This window comes from Ursus maritimus, unplaced genomic scaffold, assembly GCF_017311325.1.
Source record: "Ursus maritimus isolate PB19 unplaced genomic scaffold, ASM1731132v1 scaffold_19, whole genome shotgun sequence".
NCBI lineage: Eukaryota > Metazoa > Chordata > Mammalia > Carnivora > Ursidae > Ursus > Ursus maritimus.
The window spans coordinates 43,034,846-43,056,428 of NW_024424341.1; the positions used below are offsets into that span (position 1 = coordinate 43,034,846).

The 21,583-nt window shown below is 53.6% G+C and overlaps 2 protein-coding genes across 2 annotated transcripts; one reads left to right on the forward strand and one right to left on the reverse strand.

The window, feature by feature from the left end:
* Positions 1–2,881, reverse strand: ZNF837 (zinc finger protein 837; the record flags this gene model as incomplete). The annotated part of the gene is made up of 1 exon (XM_040634384.1): positions 1–2,881. A coding segment is annotated over exon 1 (1,626 nt), but the record flags the coding sequence as incomplete, so codon positions are not given.
* A 12,072-nt stretch (positions 2,882–14,953) lies between these two features.
* RPS5 (ribosomal protein S5) lies at positions 14,954–20,255 on the forward strand. Its single transcript, XM_008706466.2, has 6 exons — positions 14,954–15,096; positions 15,876–15,984; positions 18,708–18,917; positions 19,056–19,184; positions 19,958–20,056; positions 20,138–20,255. Exons 2-6 carry the CDS (start codon positions 15,877–15,879, stop codon positions 20,204–20,206), a joined length of 615 nt encoding a protein of 204 aa, XP_008704688.1. The 5' UTR covers positions 14,954–15,096; position 15,876; the 3' UTR covers positions 20,207–20,255.
* The last annotated feature ends 1,328 nt before the right edge of the window (positions 20,256–21,583 follow it).

A 21,583-nucleotide genomic window follows, 5' to 3' on the forward strand; every position in this document is an offset into this window, starting at 1 on the left:
TTTCGGGGAGAACAGCGCCCGCCGCCCGGGGGCGCCCGCGTGCCGCTTCTGATGCTCGTTGAGGTTGGAGCGCTGGCTGAAGGCGCGGCCGCAGTCTGCGCACGCGTACGGCCGCTCGCCCGTGTGCGTGCGCTGGTGGCGCACCAGACTGCAGTTGCGCACGAAGGCCTTACCGCAGTCCCGGCAGATGTAGGGCTTCTCGCCCGAGTGCAGGCGCTCGTGCTGGCGCAGCTCGGAGCAGCCGCGGAAGGTCTTGCCGCACTCGGGGCAGCCGTAGGGCCGCTCGCCGGTGTGCGCGCGCTGGTGCTGCACCAGGCCCGAGCGGCCCTTGAAGGCTTTCTCGCACAGCGGGCAGGCGTAGGGCTTGGTGCTGCTGTGCGTGCGCTGATGCCGACTCAGGTTCGAGCGCTGGTTGAAGGCCTTGCCGCACTCGGGGCACGCGTAGGGCTTCTCACCCGTGTGCACGCGCCGGTGCTCCACGAGGTGCGAGAACAGGGCAAAGGCCTTGGCGCACTCGGCGCACTCGTAGGGCTTCTCCCCGGCAACGGGCACCCGTGGAGGTCCCTGGGTCACCTTGCCACAGTCACCACAGGGCGGGCACCCCAAAAGGAAGGACCTCCGGGCCAGGGCCAGGCTGCGGCGGTGGCGCTCGGTCGAGTGTGTCTTCTGGTGGCGGTAGAGGCCGGAGCAGCGCACAAAGGCCTTGCCACACTCCGCACACTCATAGGGTCGCTCGCCGGTGTGGATGCGCTCGTGCTGCAGCAGGCTTGAGGTGCGTGTGAAGGCCTTGCCGCACTGGTCACAGACGTAGAGCCGCTGCGCCGGGGGGTCAGGGGCACCGCAGCTGGGACCCGAGGCCGGCCCGCACTGAGGACACATTAACGGGCCCTCGGCCATCTGCTGCTGCTTTTTGGAGCCAAAGCGCTTTCCACACCGGGCGCACGGGAGGGGCTCCTTTGCCATCTGTGTCATCACCTGCGGGGCCAGCAGGGCCCTCCGGGGAAAGTCCTCCCTGCAACTGCAGGCCTGGGGCAGCTCTTCCAAGCTCTGCGGAAGGAGGGTCACCTGCAGGGTCTTTGGGAAGGTCTGGGTGCCTGTGCACTGTTCCTGTGACCCATCCTCTGTGTGGACCTCACACAGCTGAGTCCGGGGGAAGCACCAGCACAACACCTGGCCCCCACAGTGGTCACACACCGGGGACTTCTCAGGGAGTGTTCTGTGATGCTGCACCAGGCAGCACTTACGGCTGGAGGCCCTGGTACCAACTGGGCACCAACAGGGGCCCTCCCCAGCATGTGGCCCCCAGGGAGTGACTAGGTCAGGGTCCTGAGAGGAGGTGAGGCCACATGGCTCTTGTACCAGGGGTCCTGCTCCTGCATGCTGGCAGATCCCTGGACTGGGGCTCACACCAAGGCTCCAGCTCCAGGAGCCCCTGCCTTGGGGAGCCGTCTTGCCGCCTGCTGTCCCTCCATGTAGGTCTCCCTCCTGAGGTGGGTGTTTCTTGGCTGGGTTCTCTGCCAGGGGCCTCAGCTCCATCTTGGGCCTCTCCTCCTGGCCCCTGTCGGCTCCCTGGAGATCTGCCTTGGGGATGCCTCCCTGCCTGGAGTTCTGGGCCTGAGACTCCATCCTGGGGCCAGCCCCCAACAGAGTGTCCTGGCTGTAGGATCTGGAAGAGCAGAGGAGAAATGGAAGTTGGCAGTTCCCAGGAGGGGAGAGGGGGGAACTGCCAAAAAATGATGATCCCAGGACTGATGGGGTTGCTCCCAGCTTTCCGTAGCCCAGGGAAAGAAGAGAAGGAATGACATCGGGCACTGAGAACCCTGGAGCCTCCTGCCCCAACTCCAGACACCTGCCAAGGTCTAGGATGTCACTGAGGCCCCAGACAGCATCCTCTCTCCTCTTCACCAGTTGCTGGGAGCACCATCATCCTTGGCTTGGGACCTCAGCAGCCCCTCCCTTTAGCAAGGCATACCCCAGCTGCTCAACTGCCCACTGCCCAGAATCAGGTCTCCACTCCCAACCACCAGCTTCCTGTCAGCATGCCCTTCTGACTCCCTGCCTTAACGTGGCCCAACCCTATTCACCTGCCATCAGCCAAGACTTCTGGGAGGTGAGAGATGGGGCTCATCTGACAGCAGGGCTGAACACCAGGTCTGCCCCTCCCCACTTCTACCAAGCAACATTGGTTCTCTCAGGTCTGGCAGCCTCATCTACAAAATGGGTATGATAAATGTAATTGTAAACAGCTGAACTTGGGGGCCCTGATCATTCCAGCAACAACCAACACCGAGAAGGCCTGATGCCTACTATTACTTTCCAAATTCACTGTGGCTGTTAGTTTCCTATTGCTGCCGTTACAAACTACCACAAATTTGGGGGCTTAAAGCAATGCAAATTAGCTCACAGGTCTGGACAGAAGCCCCAAAGCAAGGTTTCGGCAGTGCTGCTTCCTTCTGGAGGCCCAGAGGCAGGATCTGTTTACTCGCCTTTTCCAGCTTCTAGATGCCACCTACTTTCCTTGTCTCATGGCCCTGTCTTCCATCTTCAGAGCCAGCAGTGAAACATCAGACTCTGCCCCTCCTGCCTCTTCTGTACAAACACACTGTGATTACATTGGGCCCACCGTAAATAACCCAGGATCATCTCCCACATCGAGATCCATTATACCTCCTAGTCCCTTCTGCTGTGGGAAGTAACATATTCACAGGTTCTAGGGACCAGGACAGGCGCATCTTTGGGGGAAGGTGGGGGGTGTTGTCCTGCCTACCACAGTGGCTTTTTCTGAGCTCTTTGTATGGTTTATTGGGAAAACACAGTATATGAATCAAGATGCCATTTAGGTGAAACAAAACAATGATTCGTCTGCAGTCTTGAAGGACACACACGCAGCTCAGAACAGTGCCATCTGGGTGGGGCCTTGCTTGGCAGGAGACAGCTAAAACATGTAGAGTGGGAGGGGTAACTCTGATGTGCAGCAAACATACAGGGAGGCGTCAGGCAGAGAAGTCCTGCCTGGTGGGTAGGAATACAGAAAGGAAAAGGACAAGGGGCGCCTGGGTGGCTCAGCCAGTTAAGCATCTGCCTTCAGCTCAGGTCATGAACCCAGGGTCCTGGAATCGAGCCCTGCACTGGGCTCCCTGTAGGGAGCCTGCTTCTCCCTCTCCCTCTGCCTGCTGCTCCCCCTGCTTGTGCTCTCTCAAATAAATAAATAAATAATCAGAAAGAAGAAAGAAAGAAAGAAAGAAAGAAAGAAAGAAAGAAAGAAAAAGAAAGGAAAAAAAAGAAAAGAAAGAAAGGACTTGCATGTCGATTAGGTTACTGATCAATGCCAGTCACTAATAGGACTGACCTGTTAAAGAACCCATGGTAAGAATGAGAATTCTTCCTACATTGTTACTTCCAGAACAAATATGGGCCTGCCTAGAAAAGCGTTTGTGGTAGTGAATATGTGACCACAGTAAATCAACACCCCATTGAGCATGAGGGTTCAGGTTCTTGTCCTTTTGCTCTGTTCCCTTTCCTGTGCAAGGCAGATATTCCTTTATCAAAAGTTCCAGAAATTTTGGGCACCTGGGTGGGTCAGTCGGTTAAGCATCTGACTCTTGATTTTGGCTCAGGTCATGATCTCAGGGTTGTGAGACTGAGCCCTGTGTGGGGCTGTGCTGGGCGTGGAGCCTGCTTACGATTCTCTTTCTCCTTCTGCTCCTCCCTACCTCTCTCCCTCTTAAAAAGAAAAAAAAAAGAAGTTCCAGAAATTTAAGTCTATTTAGTGAGATGGTTTTCACCAATCTACCTTGACCAACTGTTGCTTTTCTGTCATTTTGCAAATTTCTAACAAGCTCGTGCCCAGGGGCACCAGTGGCTTGAACTAACATGACTTGGAACTAAAAAGAATCAGGAAGCATTTAACCCAGTCTCTCTATACGTTTTTAGCCAAGGACACTTCAGAGCAACTGGATGTGGTTCTTTTCAGGGTGCTGCTGCCAACCATCTCTGGTGAATTATTCTGCCCTCCGACATCACACCCACAATGGCAGAGATCGGCTGACGCTTAGTGCTCCGGAGGAACATGTTGGGGAATGAAAATTAGACATACCGAATTGGCTAAAGGTGAAAATTGCAGAGTTGGACACGTCCCCCAGATCATGAGGGGTCACAGAAGCAGCTCGGCCATCAGTGCTCTGCTCTTCAGGAGGCTGCTTGCTGGAGCACGGGAAGCTGAAGGGCCCACATTAAGGGTGGTTTATCTGGTTACATGTTCAGCGAATAAATAGTCTGGGGCATTCTCCGAAGAAGCAATACGGACAGGATCACACCGTGACCTGAGGTTTCTCAAACAGTCCTCACTCCAATCACATGTGATAACTACCAACCCTCCTTTAACTTCCAGGCCTGTGCGAGTCTGGCCTTCAACCCAGGACAAATGAGGCCACCTTTCTCCACCTGTACCTCAAAGCCACTTAGTGTCTGGATTGACTAAGATTTTATGGGGCCATATTCAGGCCCATAAGGATACTGACCCTGCTGGCTCTCTCTCCCATGGGTGGCACTGGTGGGGGCTAATACCTTGGAAATCCAACACCTTCCCCACCGTGGCATCTACCACTCTGTGCCTTTGTTTCTGCACCTGACAATGTAGCCACCTAGAGTTTGAGACCCAAGCAGAGGTGCTCAGAGCCCCTAGAGTGAGAAACTTCAAGCCAGCAGCAGGACATCTGGGTGACACTGAACAATGGCATGTGGTTCCCCAGGGCCAGACTGTCCACGGGGCCCTTACGGAGTGAGGCAGCAGGAGGATGTGAGGGACACATCTCTTTCCCAAACACTTGTGGATTTGAGTCCAAGGATATTCTTTTTTTTTTTTTTAAGATTTTTATTTATTTGACAGAGAGAGCACAAGCAGGGGAAGCAGCAGGCAGAGGGAGAGGGAGAAGCAGGCTCCCCGCCAAGCAGGGAGCCGGATGTGGGGCTCGATCCCAGGACCCCGGGACCATGACCTGAGCCGAAGGCAGATGCTTAACCGACTGAGCCACCGAGGCGCCCCGAGTCTGAGGATATTCTTTCCAGGTGGGAAATGGCTACTATCCTACCCTGTTATTGTGTTTCTGCCTGTCTGCCTTAAGATACTGACTATGGAGCTCTCCAAAAACAGGAGTGGGGAACGACATGGGCTAACTGAGGAGCAAGCAGCTGTGGGCCCCACCTGCCCACCAGTGCTGACTACCCTAACAGCAGATGGAGAGGAATCTAACCTACAATGGACACCATGCCCAGGGTTGATGGACCCAGGCTCAGTGGCCATGACTCGTGCAGAGTCCTAAAAGGCCCCACCTAGGGAAGGCCAAGTGACATGCTTTCTCTAGAACGTGGAGCTTGCTGTGCAAATAAAACAGACAAGCAGGGGGTCCAAGTTTCAAAAAATGTCACTTGTACACTGGGACTGGAAAGCTGTTGTACTGCACGGACCCACCACAGGTGGACTGATTAACCTCTTCCAGCTAACTCTCCACACTCAGACTTTGTCCGAATGAGGACAGATGGGCAGGAAGACCTGGCAGAAAAAAGGCAATTGCACAATGCACTCCCACACAGCATGGAAAATGATGCAACCAGCTACTGTGGAAAACAGCCTGGCAGCTCCCCAAAAGGTGAAACATGGCGTTACCACACGACACAGCAGCTCCACTCCTACGTATCTATCCGAGAGAAATGAAAACAGGCAGTCAAGCAAAAACTTGCACACAGACGTTCATTATAACATTTTCATAACAGCCAAAAGGTAGAAATAGCCCAAATGTCCATCAACGGATGAACGGATAAACAAAATGTGCTTTATCCACACAAGGGACTATTACTCGGCAATAAAATGGAATGAAATACTAGTGCATGGATGGACCCCAGAAGACGTTATGCTCAGTGAAAGAAGCCAGACACAAAAAGACCACATTGTATAATTCCATTTATGTGAAAAATCCAGAATAGGCAAACCCATAGAGACAAAGGGTAGATAGGTGATTGCCAGGGGCTGAGGGAAGGAAGAACGGGGAATAACTGTTTAATGAGTATGCGATTTCATATTGAGGTGCTGGAAATGTTTTGGAATTAGATAATGGTTGCACAACATAGTAAATATATTAAAAACCAAAAATTATACTAATAACCCGCCTAAATTGTATACTTTGAAATGGTTCATTTAATTGCAACAAACAGCACAGGAATGCACCCGTGGCACCAAGTGTCCCTGCCTCCCGCGTGCCCAGCTGTCCGCTGTAGAGCCGCCGAGTAAGTCTGCCCCGCAACATCCAGGACGGCATCTGAGCCCCGGCCACAGGGACAGTAATGCGTGCGATGGAGGGTGTGTGTGTGTGTGTGTGTGTGTGTTTAATGACACTTGCGTATGAGAAAAACAAGGTCTTCAAAATTGCTAGGTAAAAATAAAATATTAACTTCTCCCACATGCCCAAGCTGAATGTACACCAGGCAGCGTTTTCACATCAGAGGCTTAACCTCTATGTTAACAGCATTCTCCCCTGGACCCAGACTTCTCTTCAACCAAGTGGCTCTTAATCCACTCATCTGAAGAAGAAAAGTCTTGGTAGGACGTCAGACACACCTGCCGTACCTTATGGGTAACAAGCTGGGGGCGCAGGGAGATGCCTTACGGTGTCTCAAGCCCCAGGATACTGCCATCACTGATTTACAGATGGGAAGTAGTGGCTTGACCAGGGAGCTCACACCCCGTTCTGTCTGACCATGGAGCCCCGTCCTCCACACCCAGGCTAGCCACTGGCTCTCCACCACCATCCACAGCATTTACTTTTTGCCTCTCACAAGTGTGAGTTTCACCCTCTGGTGGGTGACTGCCAGTCAGAGAGAGCTGTGCAAGGGAAGCCCATTCCATCCACCTCCCAAGCCTCCCCTGCACCTCCACTCCCCCGCCCCAGCCTCTGCCTCTAGGCATGCAGGTTCTGCACGGTTCCTTGGTCGGCCTCCCCAAAGCCAGGCTGACCCCCTGCAGGCGGCCAGGTACAGAGCTGTTGGGGAAGCCATAAGTGATATGGGGACTACCACTCCTTTCCTTCCTCATACAATTGTAACCCCAGGTGAACTCCGCCCACTGACAGAGAGGAGGGGGCCTCCACAGGGAGTGTTGAGCAGCAGGAAGGCAGGCACCCAGATTTCTGTGCATTAACCCTGGGGAAGAATGAGGGCTTCTACAGTCATACTTTCTGGAAGCCCCATAGCTGGGATCTGGGTCCCTCTGGCATGACACTAGTTGCTATGCCCCAGATGTGAGGGACAACAGGACCTGGGTGCCTGCCATGCCTCTGCCCCAGGGCTTCCAGTAAATGCTGTCCCTGCAGGGTCATGGTTGCTGGCCTCATATCCTGGTTTGCACAACAGTGGCCAGAGCAGGGCCCCAGGCCAGCACCCAGCATGACCTCTTGGAACCTCAGCGATCCAGAGGCCAAGGACCCACCAGCGTGGGAGAACATATCTGGGGCAGCCTGGCCAACCCAGGACAGCCAATCACCACGGAATCAGTGGACAAGCCAGAGGATGGGTGGCCTGGAGTGTGATGTCACCCAGGACTGCGGCAGGTTCCACTGAAGGAAGGTGTAGTGGACTGAATGGTGCCCCCACCCCCAAAAGATATATACAACGCCCTAACCCCCAGAACCTGTGAAGGTGACCTTAGTTGGGAAAGGATATTTGCAGATGTAGTTAAGGATCTTGAGATGAGATCATCCTGAATTCCCTGGGTGGGCCCTAAATCCAATAACGAGAATCCTTATAAGAGAAAGACAGACAAAGAGAGCAAGAGAAGAGGTGGAGGCCAAGATTGGGGTGATGAAGCCACAACCGAAGTTACATTGGAAACCACCAGAAGCCAGGACAGTTGAATGGGATGGTTTCTGCCTCAGAGCTTTCAGAGACTAGAGCCCTGATGATGCTTTATTTCAGACTTCTGGCCTCCCGAACTAGAATAAATTTCTGCTGTTTTAAGCCACCCAGTTGGTAGTAATTTGTTTTAACAGCCACAGAAAATTAATACAGAGACTGGTCCAGCACCCTTCATAGGATGAGCGGGTTTATGTATGGGGGCTCTCCTGATCCCTGGTAATGTGGACTCAGATGACTGCTTAGTGCAGAGGGTCAGGTAAGAGTGGGTGGTCCCAGGAAAAAGCAGCAGCTCCCACCTAGCAGGAGGAAACCCTGAACTCACAGAATGTGGGGACCAAGGGTCACCCATTAGCCACGTGCACAGGGCATCTCCAGACTGTTCCCAGACACCCTGCTCCCACAGGTGGCTTCCTCTGCCCATCTACTGTGACAGAAACCTGCCTCCTAGCATCAGACACAGCCAGTGGAAGCTGCGGACCATGGCTGAGTCTCCCTGCCTCTCTTGCCCTGCTCCCTGCCTGCACCTTCAAACTACCCTACCTGTACCTGATCCTCCAGCGATGGACCTGGGATCTGAGGCTGAGCTCGGCAAGGGCTCCTGGGAGCCTGTCTCCAACCCTGCACTGCAGCTGTCCCAGATGTTCTGACAGTGACCTCCCATCTGCCCTGGGTGAGCATGCCCTGCACCCTGCGTGTTCCCCAGCCTTCCTAACGCTCTCCGGGGCTGCTGGTGGATGGCAACAGGACACAAAGCAGCCACCTTCGGGCAAGCAGGGGCTGAGAGGCGAACGTGTCCCAGGCTGAGCCCTACAGAACTACATGACCACAGCACATGGGGAAAAGGTCCGTGAGGCTGACAACGCTCTGTACAGCTGGACGGGCAGGGCACAGCCCGGTAGGGCAGGAGCACCCCGAGTGCGGGCACAGCTCCGCTCTGCGCTGTGCTCCCCGTGATGCCTCCACTCTCGTGGGCCTGGCCCTCAGGCCATCTACGATGTCAGGGTCGGGGGACAAGGCGGAGGCAGACGGGGGACTCTTACAGGCCGTGAATGAGAGGAGCGCAGGCAACGAGTGATGAACAAGGAGAAAACCGACGTTAGTGCGCTGAAGAACAACCAGTGCAGCGTGAGAGCGCGGGAAAAACGGCTTCTTAGGCCTCTCTGCGGAAGGGGCCGTGGAACCGGGACCGAAGAGGGGCGGGTGTCGCAACACGCGAGAAGGCAGGGACGCGGGACCAGAGGCGATAGGGAGGCGGTGTCGGCCAACGGGAGAGTACGAGCTTGATTCCGGGAGTTGCGACGGCGGGGCCTGGTGCCACCCCATGTGGGGCTCAGTCTCCACGCTCAAGACCGGGGTACGCGGCAGCCGCAAACAGAGCCGACAGGCTCGCCCGGAACTGAAAGCCCGACCTGCAGCGGCCAGCCCGGACCCTGGGCAACGGACCGGAAACGCGCGACGCCGGCCCCCGCCCGGAGCCCGCGCGCTGAAGTTACTGGGGCAGGAGGATGGGTGGGGAGGCGCGCTGATGCCCGGAGGCCCCTGCCTCGCAGGCTGGAGTCACGGGTACGCGCCGAATGCCACTTACTCGCTCGGGGGCGGCCCGCATGGGTCCCCTGGTCCCCGCCCCGCACGCAGCGCGGAGCTTTCCACCCTCCTCCTTCGGGCCACCGCGGCACTGGGGGATTAGTGCCGCTGCAAGTGCGCTGGAGCCCTCGCGGGGTCTAGTGGGTAATGTAGTCCCACAGCACCCCGTAGTCCGACCCCAGGACTCCGGTTGTCATGGCAACCGCGGCCGTCTACACCCAGCAGGTGAGACAAGACTTTGCGTTGTCGCCAAGGAGACGGCATCCCAGACGGACTGGGGCAGTTCCGCGAGTCCGACCCAGAAATGATCTGCCACTCCCATGTCTATAGCGGGGAAGAGTGGGGCTAATGCTGGGAGCAGCACTAGAAAAGTACCTCCCTACACTCATTGATCACATACAGAGGGCTTCAGGAGTGAGAACCCGGGTCATGCAGGGCACTGGAGAGGAAGTGGGACTCCCGCACGAGGAATCCCACTCCGTCGAATTGTCAGGTCGCTGGACTGGGGCTCATGCTGAAGCCACAGCCCTGGGAGCCTGTGCCCTAGAAAACTGTGTGGCCACCTGCCACCCCTTCTCACAAGTCCCTTTCCTGCGAGGGCACTATCGTAGCGCTGTCCTCCACCAGGGACCTTGGCTTCACATCCGGTCTCTCCTAAGTCCCAAGGCAAGTCATTGGGAATCAGCCTCAGGGGCTCTTCCCTGCTCAGCACCCTGGGCTGGAGCCTCCATCCCGGGGCTGGCCTTCAATTGAGAATCCTAACAGCAAGATCCGGAAGAGCCAAAGAGAAATGGAGAGGCTAGCAGTTCCCAGGAGGGGAAAAGGGTGCCAGAAGTCATGAAAGCAAACCCCAGCAGCCGAGGAACCTTGGATGGCTTGGACAGATTTCCTAGAGTCTTCAAAGCTGTTAAAAGGTGAGAGACATAAAGGAAGTGGGTGAAGTGATCAGGGGTGGGTCACCTCTTTTGTCTCTCTAGGCTTGGTTCCTTCTCTCCCCTCTGTCGGCTCTCACCTGTCTGACCACTGGTCCCCTGCTGACTTCTGCCTTTCTCTGACCTATCCTCATTACCACCTGCCCTGTACATACTTCCAGACTGTCCATCTGACAAGCCACACCCAACACTAGCTGCTTGGTGGCTGTGCCAGCCTCATGCCAGGGACTGTTGCTGACCTGGATTTAGAGTCCAGTGTATGTGTGTGGTAGACAGAATAATGGACCCCCAAAGATGTCCACATTCTAATCCCCACTACCTGCGAATATGTTACCTCATATGGCAAAAGGGACTTTGCAGATGTGATTAAAAATCATGAGATAGGGAGATTATCCTAGATTATTCAGGTGGGTCCCATGTAATCACAGTAGTCCTTATAAGAGGGATGCTGAGATTCAGAGTCAGTGGAGTTGTGATGATAGAAGCAGAGGTCAGAGTAGTGTGGTCACAAGACAGGGAATGTGAGCAACCTTTAGCACCTGGAAAACAGAGAACCTAGATTCTCCCCTGGAGTCTCCAGAAGGAACACAGCCCTGCCTACACCTTGATTTTAGCTCTTAAGTCTTACTGGAGTTCTGACCTCCAGAGCTGTAAGATAATAAATATGTATTGTTTTAAACCACTAATTTGTGGTGATTTGTTACGGCACCAAGCAGGAAAGGAACAGTCTCCATAAGGCACTGGGAGATCTTTGACATTTTCTAAGCCATCTCCCTTTTGTCAGAGTGAGGGCAAGCCCAGAGCCTCTGTCTTCTACATCATCAAGCACCACTTAACCACAGTAGTCTGTTCACACACATGGAGTTTACACATGGAGTTCCCTTCTTCCGGCTGGTTTTACATTTTTGGTTGATGTTGTCAAGTTTCCCTATCAATAAATGGATCTAAGCAAAAACAAGTGAGTTGATATTAATCTGGTTCTCAAACTGAGAGTCTTGCCCCCTGGGGAACACCTGGCAATGTCTGGAGACATTTTTAGTTGTCACAACTGGGGCTGGGGGGGTGCTACTAGCATACACTGGTTGGAAGCCAGGGATGCCGCTAAACATCGTAAAATGCACAGGACAGCCCCACCCTCCACCCCTTGACAAAAATGTCAATAGTGCTGAAGTTAAGAAATCCTAGTGTAAAGAAAACCATGAAGTACAGATGACACATACAAGAGGCAAGGTCATTTGGTGAAAGTGGGACTAGGCATGGGGAGCTAAGTGAAAAAGCTAGACATAAAAGGCCACGTATTCTATTATTCCATTTCTATAAAATGACCAGACCCAAACAACAGACTTCACAGTATACTGTGCACCACATTTTTGGCTGTACAACTATCAGCGATCCCCTTGCTCTAACACTTGGGCTGAATTATCTATTGCCGAGTAACAAAACAGCCTACAACCATTTTATTATGCCATATATGGAGACGAGGATTTGGGCAATGCTCTGTAGGAACTAGGGCCTCAAGTGGGGTAGCTCTAAAGTGGGAGATGGCTGGGACAACATCTGGAGCCTGGCACACAACAGAGTTCCATAAATGTCCGCTGAATGGACAACCCATTTCATAAATTAGTTAAAAGCACCCACAATTTTCAGAGTGCCTGTCAGGCACCATCTGGCCCTGTGTTAAGAATGTTACAGGGATTGACTCATTTAGTCATCATGTCACATCTAGAAAGGTAACATCCTGTCCATTTTACAGATGGAGAAATGGGCAGAAGAGATGGTCAGGGTGGAAATGATGCACCAGGAAGTGAGGGTGGCCTCTGCAGACTTTCCACCCTTCAGGCTGAAGAACACAGTGCCAACATCCATAGACCTATGGGGCCAGGCTTCAGATCTCCACTGTGTCCTAGAGATGGGGAGGCTGGACCACCCCAAGCCTGGCAAGAGGTATGTGACTCTTAGCTACATAAGGTGACACACACACCCTTCTCACACTATGGGGTTTTACTGTAGGAACTCCCTCCTGTTCTCCAATGCATAGCAGGTCACTCTTTCAGGGTCTATAAAGGTGTCTATTATCTGGGGCGCCTGGGTAGCTCAGTCAGTTAAGTGGGCGACTCAATTTTGGCTCAGGTCATGATCTCAGGGTCCTGGGATCAAGCCCTACATTGGGCTCCCCGCTCAGTGGAGAGTCTGCTTGAGGAGTCTCTCTCTCCCTCTACCCCTTCCCCCCTCTCTCACACTCTTTCTCTCTCTAAAATAAATTAATTTTTTAAAAGATTTTATTTATTTATTTGAGAGAGAGAGAGACAGCCAGTGAGAGAGGGAACACAAGCAGGGGGAGTGAGAGAGGAAGAAGCAGGCTCCCAGCGGAGGAGCCTGATGCGGGCTCAATCCCAGGACCCTGGGATCACGCCCTGAGCCGAAGGCAGACGCTTAACGACTGAGACACCCAGGCACCCCTCTAAATTAATAAATATTAAAAAAAAAAAAAAAACCAAGAAAACAAAGATGTCTGTTATCAAGTGACAGTAGCCCAGTAGCCCACACAGTAGCCCAGGCACAGGATCCAAACTGGCCTTGTCTGATTCTTTTTCTTCCGTTTTTGTTTTGTTTGGTAGGCTCCATGCCCAACATGGGGCTCAAACTCATGACCCTGAGATCTAGAGTCGCATGCCCTACCAAATGAGCACAGTCAGGCACCCCTGATTCTGTTCTCATTTCTATGCTGAAGGGGGAAACTGAGGTTCAGGGGAGTGGGGCCCTCTCAGCTTTTGAGGAGAAAGAGGCAGGGTTGGGAGCTGCCCTTTGGATCCTGCTGAGTGTGAGGGTAACTGGTGCCTCTGCCTCTCTCAGCTTGCCTGCTTTCCCCTGGCTAGCACCTTCCCAGGGACCTTCCCCAGGACCAGGGAGGGCCCCCAAGGATCAGAAACGGTTCTGCCAGGACCAGGGAGGAGCACACTTATCCCCCTCCCCATCCCCTGCAGACCCCAGTGGTAGGCCCAAGGCTGCTCTCTGCACATAACAGGGCAGAGTGCAGGGAAAGGGCCACAGATTGCAGGGGCTGGGGGCCTTGGCGTCCAGACACAGTTCCTGTGCCCCCATGGCAGCCCAGGCTCTAACCCCATGCTCAGGCCAGCTTCAGGGTGTGTCTGAGTCCAAGGGGGCAGCAGCTCTTTCTGCCCACAGGTCCTGTCCCTGTGCTTTAATAAAACCACCATTTTGCACCAAAACAAAACAAAATCCAAAACCAACCAAACAAAAAAAAAGCAGTCCAAGGCGGCCCAGAGTCTCTGGTCTGAAACTCCTGAAATTGGGGTAGGGGCAGGGGCTAGCCCTTAAAATTAGTCCATCAGTAAACAAATAAGGCAGATGCCGAGCACCTGCTATGAGCATGCTCAGAGAGTGGGCTAGTGGGATCACTGGGGATCTACCGAGGACCACTTAAGTCAAGTGGCTGGGCCCCTTTGGGTCTGGCTAGGGGGAGCATCCCCTTGGAGGCGGAGGTAGACACCAGGTGGTGAGGAGCCCCGTGCGGCCCTGGACAAAAACTCCACCAGATGCTGCCGCATTATACTCCTGCCAGCCAGCATAGGTGAGGAACCACAGCGGTCGCTGCCTCTGGGAAGCCCGCCAGGGCTTAGTCCACGTCCCAGCTCGACTCCAGGGTGTAGGTTTAGGAGTCGCCAAACAAGGCGGGGGGCGGGGCGGTGAAGTTGCGGGCCCAAGCTCTTCACGCCAGCCACCTGGTCAATGGGTGGGGCTACAGCGTGGCCGCGGCACCGCCACCAGTGCCATCCCCTGCTGCCGTCCAGTGACCTCAGCATCAACAAAGGACTTAGATGCGTGAAATGGAGTGGAGGCTGTCCCCCAGTCCACCTGCTGGGCACAGCCCCTGGCCGCATGTCCAGGGCTCCTCCCCAACCTCGAGCCGCACGCGATGAGAGGCGGCAGGAGCTGCGAGGGTCGTAGAGAGATGATGGGGGTACCCTGACATGGGATGAAGAGAGGTGAAGCCGGGAAGGGTCTCCTCTAGGAGGCTCAGGCCCGCAGTAACCCAAGCATGCGAGTATAGGGGAGGCCGACCCTCGAGAGGGACTCGCGCATGCACGTGGGGCCCAGGACCAGCGGAGGGCAGTCGTGACCACCAGGCCCACTCCTCCTCCCCGAGCGTGCAGCGCGCGCTTGCCTGTGACGCGGCCGTAACCTGGGCGAAGAATGAGAGGTGCCGAACTGCTACCGCACTCGAAACCGGCGGCAGGTGGAACGTGAAGTCAGCGGCCTAGCAGGGCGAAGAGCGCGAGCGTGACTTCTGCCCTCATTAGACATGGCGGCCTTGGCCTCAGGGAGATCTCTGCGCTTGTGCAAGGGCCCCCAAGAACGGGCAAGTACTGGATGTTAGAATATCCGCCAGGCGCGCTCGTGGGGCCACTTCTGCAAGCGCGCGTGCGCAGGGGATTTACGTGTTCGGTTTGGCCCAGAGGGCACCTTTACATTCTTGTTCTGGATTGGTCCTGGAGTATACCGAGTCTTTTTTGTACACGCGTCGGCCCCGCTGACCCGGAAGTTTTCACCCCCGTTAAAAGCTTGGGCCCGCGGTTCGCGGTCTCTTCCTGTCTGTGCCAGGGCGGCGCGTGGTGCACGCTGATCGTTTGTGACGCCCCGGCTGCGCCCTCAGGTGAGGCCGCCGCCGGGTCGGGGGGCTCAGAAGAGTGATTCAGGATTTTCTGGGGAGCCATGAGCTACCCCCGAGGCCCGGGGCTTCCTTTGGGAGGGGGTTTCCTCTCCTTTTCCGGAAAATGTGCTGAGGAACGCGGAGGCGCAGGAAAGTTAGGCTTTCCTCGGTGTCCCGCTACCTCCGTATCTTTGCCCCGCAGCGGGGCTCGGGAATACTGGTTTGGCCCCTGCGGTCGTGAGTTCAGATAGGCGGTTTCCGTTACTGTTAGGTACATGCTGCATTCTCTCTGGCCTATACACGGATTTCTCTTCAGTAGCAGACCCTAGTACGTCCTGGGTGTCGGACACGCACCGTGGCCTTTGCCTTGATTATGCGCAGAATTCGTGTAGTGATCCTTGATGGCAGGTTAGCGTTTCCATTTCATTCAGGAGGAAGCAGAGTCTAAAGCAGTTTGACTCTCCCAGCGTGGCAGAGCTCGTTAATGACGTGGTTGGGATTTGAGCTCAAGCGGATGCAGTGTCAGGGTATTTGGCATCTCCCTTCCAATTGTGGTCCGTGCAGCAGCCGTTGACCCGGGCCTGCGGCGAGCTCTTGGTCCCGGGGTCTTTGGTGAGAGAGAGTTGCTTCTTACATTATGGCCAAGTGGTTTTTGTGGGACCGGAAAAACAGACCCAGATGTTTATGGCCTTTCTTGCGTCCAGATAACTTCCCAGTTAACAGCGTGTGGGCCAGCCTCACAGTGGTGGGTGTGTCTGAGCTCTGATAGTTTGTGTTCCTAGGATGACCGAGTGGGAGACAGCTGCACCTGCAGTGGCGGAGACCCCTGACATCAAGCTCTTTGGGAAATGGAGCACCGATGATGTTCAGATCAATGACATTTCCTTGCAGGTGAGGGGGGTGTGGTGGTTGTGCTCTCCCCAGTTAGGGGTTTGGGGGCACACATGGAATCTTCCAGAAGGGGCAACTTGAAACGTGATACTATAGAAGTGAAGATATGACAGGTAAAGGAGGGATCCCTGGACCACCACACCCACCATGTCTGTTTTTTCTTTGTGTTTTGTTAATCGGTGGCTACACAAGACCGTTCCTTTTTCAGGGGTAGCATCGCATTCCTCAGGTTTTGTGTCCATGTTTTGGTTCTGTTTTTCTTTGTGTTTTTTTGTTGTTGTTTGTTTTTGTTAAGATTTATTTATTTATTTGAGAGAAAGAGTGGGGGGAGGTGCGGAGGGAGGGAGTCTTCAAGCAGACTTCCTGCTGGGAGAGGAGCCTGATCCCACAATCCATGAGAGCGTGACCTGAGCCGACCCAACAGCAAGATGCTTAACCAACTGAGCCATCCAAGCACCCTAGTTTTGGGGTTTTGTTGTTGTTGTTTTGTCTCAGATCATTCATTTGCATGTGGAAATCCAGTTGCCCCGGCCCTATTTGATTTCTGTCTTTGGAGTTTTGTATATTTAGCAAATTTAGGCCATGAGCTGTCTAACTTAAATCTCTCTTACACATTATAGAAATGTATCTCAACACCACCATTTGTTGAAAGATTATTTCCCCTATCCAATGATCTTGGCATCCTTGTTGGAAATAAGTTGAGCATAGATATATGGGTTTATTTCTGGATACTGAATTCTTTTCCATTGGTCTGTAAATCTCTCCGTAAGTCAGTACCACACTGTTTATCTTTACCCTCATACTGTTACACTGGGCCTCATTAGGACTTTTGTGGGCTCTTCATTAAAAAGAAATTGTATTTTGTGACTGCATTAGTATAAGGACAAAGCTTGGTTTTGATTTATTTATCCTTTTTCATTTTAAAAGAAACTAAAACATTTTTTGTTGTTTCTAAACATACGGGATGTAGGCACTGTGCCTAGCGAGGATTCAGTCCTGTTTTTCACCCTGGATGTTTTGTAGAGCTATTTCCCTTTATGGCTTTGTTCATCGAGGTCCACAAACTTAAAGAACCAGATAATGAATATTTTAGTCTTTATAGGTCACATATGGTCTCTGTCACATATGTTTGTGTCTTTTTGGTGTGCAAGCTTTTTAAAAATGTAAAAACAGGGACGCCTGGGTAGCTCAGTCGGTTAAGTGTCTGTCTTCAGCTCAGGTCATGATCCCAGGATCCTGGGATCCAGTGCATCTGGCTCCTTGCTCAGTGGGGAGCCTGCTTCTCCTCCTTCCTGCCGTTCTCCCTGCTTGTGCTCGCTCTCTTTCTCTGACAAGTAAATAAAATCTTTTTAAAAAAATGTAAAAACAATTTTTCACTCTCCCTAGTGCTCTTTTATGGGCTGGGGAAGCAGAAGTCAATGTCGCACCAGAATTCTCGTCTTGAAAGATGTGCAAGGGTCTACTGTAGGGCTGGTCATTTTAACCGAACCCTGCCAAGACATTTGGTGTTTGTGGTTTTTCCTGCTCAGCGTAAAGTCCTGCATGGAGACCTATCTACTTGCCTATTTGTGCAGGTGTTTCTCTCCAGGTAGACACAGACTGTCATTCTAGTATCAGAATTCCATGTTCTTTCTCTGTTATTCTTTGTCTTTATAGAAATATGATGTGTCCCTCGTGGAAGTGATACAATGACATTTGGGTGTATTTCACAGTGGAATAGTTGACAGTAGTCCTCTTCGCATGTGTGTAGTTTCTCTGATGCCAACGCCCCCTAACATTTTCGTGTTTTCGAAACATTTTTTTGGGAAATGACGTATGTATATATAGGAAGGGTTGTTGGATAATTCTACTAAAACGGTGGTTCTCTGGAGTGATTTTCCCCCACCCCTTTTAGGTGACACTTGGCAATGTGTGGACATATTTTTGTTTGCTGAAACTGAGAGGGGTGCTGGTAGCTTACTGGAGGCTGCTAAACATTCTGCAGTGCACAGGACAGCCCCCACTACAAGAGTTAATTTGATTTAAAGTGTCCGTAGTGCAGAGTTTGAGGAATACTTAAAACTGAGATCATGGGGCGCCTGGGTGGCTTAGTTGGTTAAGTGTCTGCCTTCAGCTTAGGTCGTGATCCCAGGACGGAGTCCCATGTCAGACTCCCTGCTCTGCAGTGGGGAGTCTGTTTCTCCCTCTCCCCTGTTCATGCTTGCCCACGTGTGCGCTCTCTCTCTCTCTAATTAATTAATAAATACATAAATACATACATACATACATACATCAACAACAAAACTGAGATCGTGAGTATTGATCTTCTTGGTTCTCCATCCGCCTCCCTCCCATTATAAAGGAAGTGTTTTTTGGGGTTTTTGTTTGTTTGTTTGTTTTTAAGATTTTATTTATTTGAGGGAGAGCAGGGGCAGAGGGAGAAGCAGACTCCTCACTGAGCAGGGAGCCCGATGCGGGGCTCCATCCCAGGACCCTGAGATCATGACCTGAGCAGAAGGCAGATGCGTAACTGACTGAGCCACCCAGGTGCCCAAGGAAGTGCTCTTTTTAGTGACGTGATAAAGTCAATTGTTAGGGTTTTACTTTTTTGTGGCAAGCAGGGCCCTCACAGTCAAGCCACCACAGGTAGGCGGGGGCTGCCTAGAGTGGTTGCTCAGTCCCTCGGGTTCCTGGCCATCCTGCTCCTGACCCTGGTCCTTCCATCCCCTCTCCTTGCTGCCCAGGATTACATTGCGGTGAAGGAGAAGTATGCCAAGTACCTGCCCCACAGTGCAGGGCGCTATGCGGCCAAGCGCTTCCGCAAGGCACAGTGCCCCATCGTGGAGCGTCTCACCAACTCCATGATGATGCATGGCCGAAACAATGGCAAGAAGCTCATGACCGTGCGCATTGTCAAGCATGCCTTCGAGATCATCCATCTGCTCACTGGTGAGGTAAGACTGTGAGACATAATGAGGCGGAGAGTGCCCTTAGTACACTCTAAAGCCAACAGCTGCCCCATGGCGTTTAGGGGTGAGGAAATGGGGGAGGGATGTGGACTGGATGTCAGGTTCATGGCTGCCTTCTCCTAGAACCCCCTGCAGGTCCTGGTGAATGCAATTATTAACAGCGGTCCCCGGGAGGACTCAACCCGCATTGGGCGAGCCGGAACAGTGAGGCGTCAGGCTGTTGACGTGTCCCCCCTGCGTCGTGTGAATCAGGTGGGCCCCGGGCTTCTGGCACACAGGGGTGGGCAGGAATAGTCACTGGGCCCTGGTGTGGTTCTGCTTGGGGCAGAAACTGCAAGTGGGAAGGTTTGTCCTGCCTCTGTGTTTTACCTGGAGTGTCCTTTACTCCAGGAAGCCTTCCCGCATTTCCAGCACTTTCAGGGCAGATACTAGTTCTGGCCCCTCTACTGAGCAACATTTGCCTCAGGCAGTTTCATTTGAGTGTATATTTTTACATACTGTATGTGAGTGCATTTTTATCCCTCAGACCATTTGACAACCTGTTGCAGAAATTCTAACCATTTCCCCCTTGACACTTTAGTGGGTGTCTCCAAGGACGAAGGGTATTCTGTCCCCACCTTCGCTCTCACGGAATTTAACAGAGAGAGAATTGTCTCATGTTCCATCAGTGCAGCTGTCCCTTTATAGCTGTCTGTTTTCAGTCAAGGGTCCAGGTCAAGAGCACACACTGCATTGCATTTCCCTCCAGTAGCAGGTCTCACATCTCCTGTAATCAGGGACCCAGCTTCAGCCTTCGTGTCTACACTTGTTTTTGTGGCCCTCTGTCTGATCCTGGATCTGGCAGCATTTCACCTGGGCAGCCTGGGGGCTCCACCTTTGTCTTGTCACAGTCTCAGTGGGCCAGTGGACGGCAGTATGGTAGCCAGCTTTTGTCGGGGGGGCCCAGGGTACTGGGGGATGGTGGCCCTATCTGGTTTGGGGGCATCCTCTGTCCCCAGGCTTAAGCTGATCTCTGTGCTCCCTAGGCCATCTGGCTGCTGTGCACAGGTGCCCGTGAGGCCGCCTTCCGGAACATCAAGACCATTGCTGAGTGCCTAGCAGATGAGCTCATCAATGCAGCCAAGGTGAGTGGGGACACTAGGGTGGGGGCCAGTTCAAGGGGAAGCTGCTCCAACATTCAGAACTAACCATTTATATCTTTGCAGGGCTCTTCCAATTCCTATGCTATCAAGAAGAAGGATGAGCTGGAACGTGTGGCCAAGTCCAACCGTTGATCACCTCGCTGTGGCTTCAATAAACCTGTCTGCCCTTGGGGCAGCCTCACCCACCTGTGCCATTGTCTGTCCTTGGGGGGCTCTGGGCGCTGGAGTGGGGATGGCCCCAGTGTCTTAAGGAGCTGCCCCATTTCTGACCTGTCTTGGTTTGTGGGGACCCAGGTTTACCAGGTAAATCGTCTGCTCAGAAAGCACCACTGACTCAGAACCGGGCCACCCCGGGGTGCAGGCCCGGCCACCTGGAGTGTTCCAGCGTGTTGGAAATGAGAGGGGTGGGGTTGTCCTGGTATAGACGTCACTCTAGGCTGGGGAAGGGCGTGGTTTTGTCCGTGAGATCTGGGTGGCAGCCCAACTCCTGGGCGGCATGTTAACCTGCAAGCAGCCCCAGGGAGAGGTATCCAAGGCTAGTGGCCTGGCCCACCATTTCCAGCCCCCTATCTGCTGGTTTGGCAGGGGCCAGCCCTGTCCAGTACACTGTGGGGTGTCCCTACCTTCCACCCCAGGACTCCAGAGGTTCTTTGCTCTGGCCAGGTTCTCCCAGGGGCTCCAGGCTGCCTCTGCATTTTGTGTATTCATGACTGTAGCCTAACCCTGGGTGCCCACAGAGCCACTGCCACACCAGGTTCATCTGATTACACCAGTGGCTTGGAAGTAGAAGACTTGGGAGGGGGGTGTTGTTGCCCAACCACAGGGCCAGATTGTCACTGGCCTCTCCACCTGTGCCATCCATCACCTTCCTGCCGCCCCCGACATCCGGCCAAGGTCAGCCTGGGTGTTCATCCTGGAGGGACCTGTCTTGGGGGCGGGCCAGGCAGTTGGACAAGTCTGACAGGTACCTTGGGAACCTGGGATCTGGAGGGAGTGGTAGCAAGGCAGCACCCTCCTGCAGGGAGGGGCACCTAGAATGCAGCTGCTGGTAGGCAGAGGACTGGGGTCAGAACTGGCAGGGACACGCCAGCCAGAGGGAGGAGGCACCAACAGGTAGGAAGAGCCAAAAGGCTGGCTGGGGTCGGTCTGGTGGGGAACCTCTGGCACCTGTTCTGGGCTTCCGTTATTACTCTGTGCTGCTGGGCTCCAATCCTGAGGCTTGGGTGTCCTCTTTCTCATCTGTCCCTCCTGGAGTTTTGTATGGACCCCCTTCCCCCCAAAGTCTGGTTCTCTTAGAGGTCCCTATCTTTTGCTCCTCTCCATGTTGGATCCTCCCAATTGCTTGTCTGGGGTTCTGCCCAGTGACAGGTCCTCACCTTTCCTCTGCCCCTTCCTGGCCCAAGTCTAGCTTAGGACCTACCATGCCCCTAGGTCTGTTCCTGTCCCCAGTCCTGTCCTCCCATCTATTCCCCCACCCCCTCCCTTCTCCAGTCCTGATGCTTCCTCGAC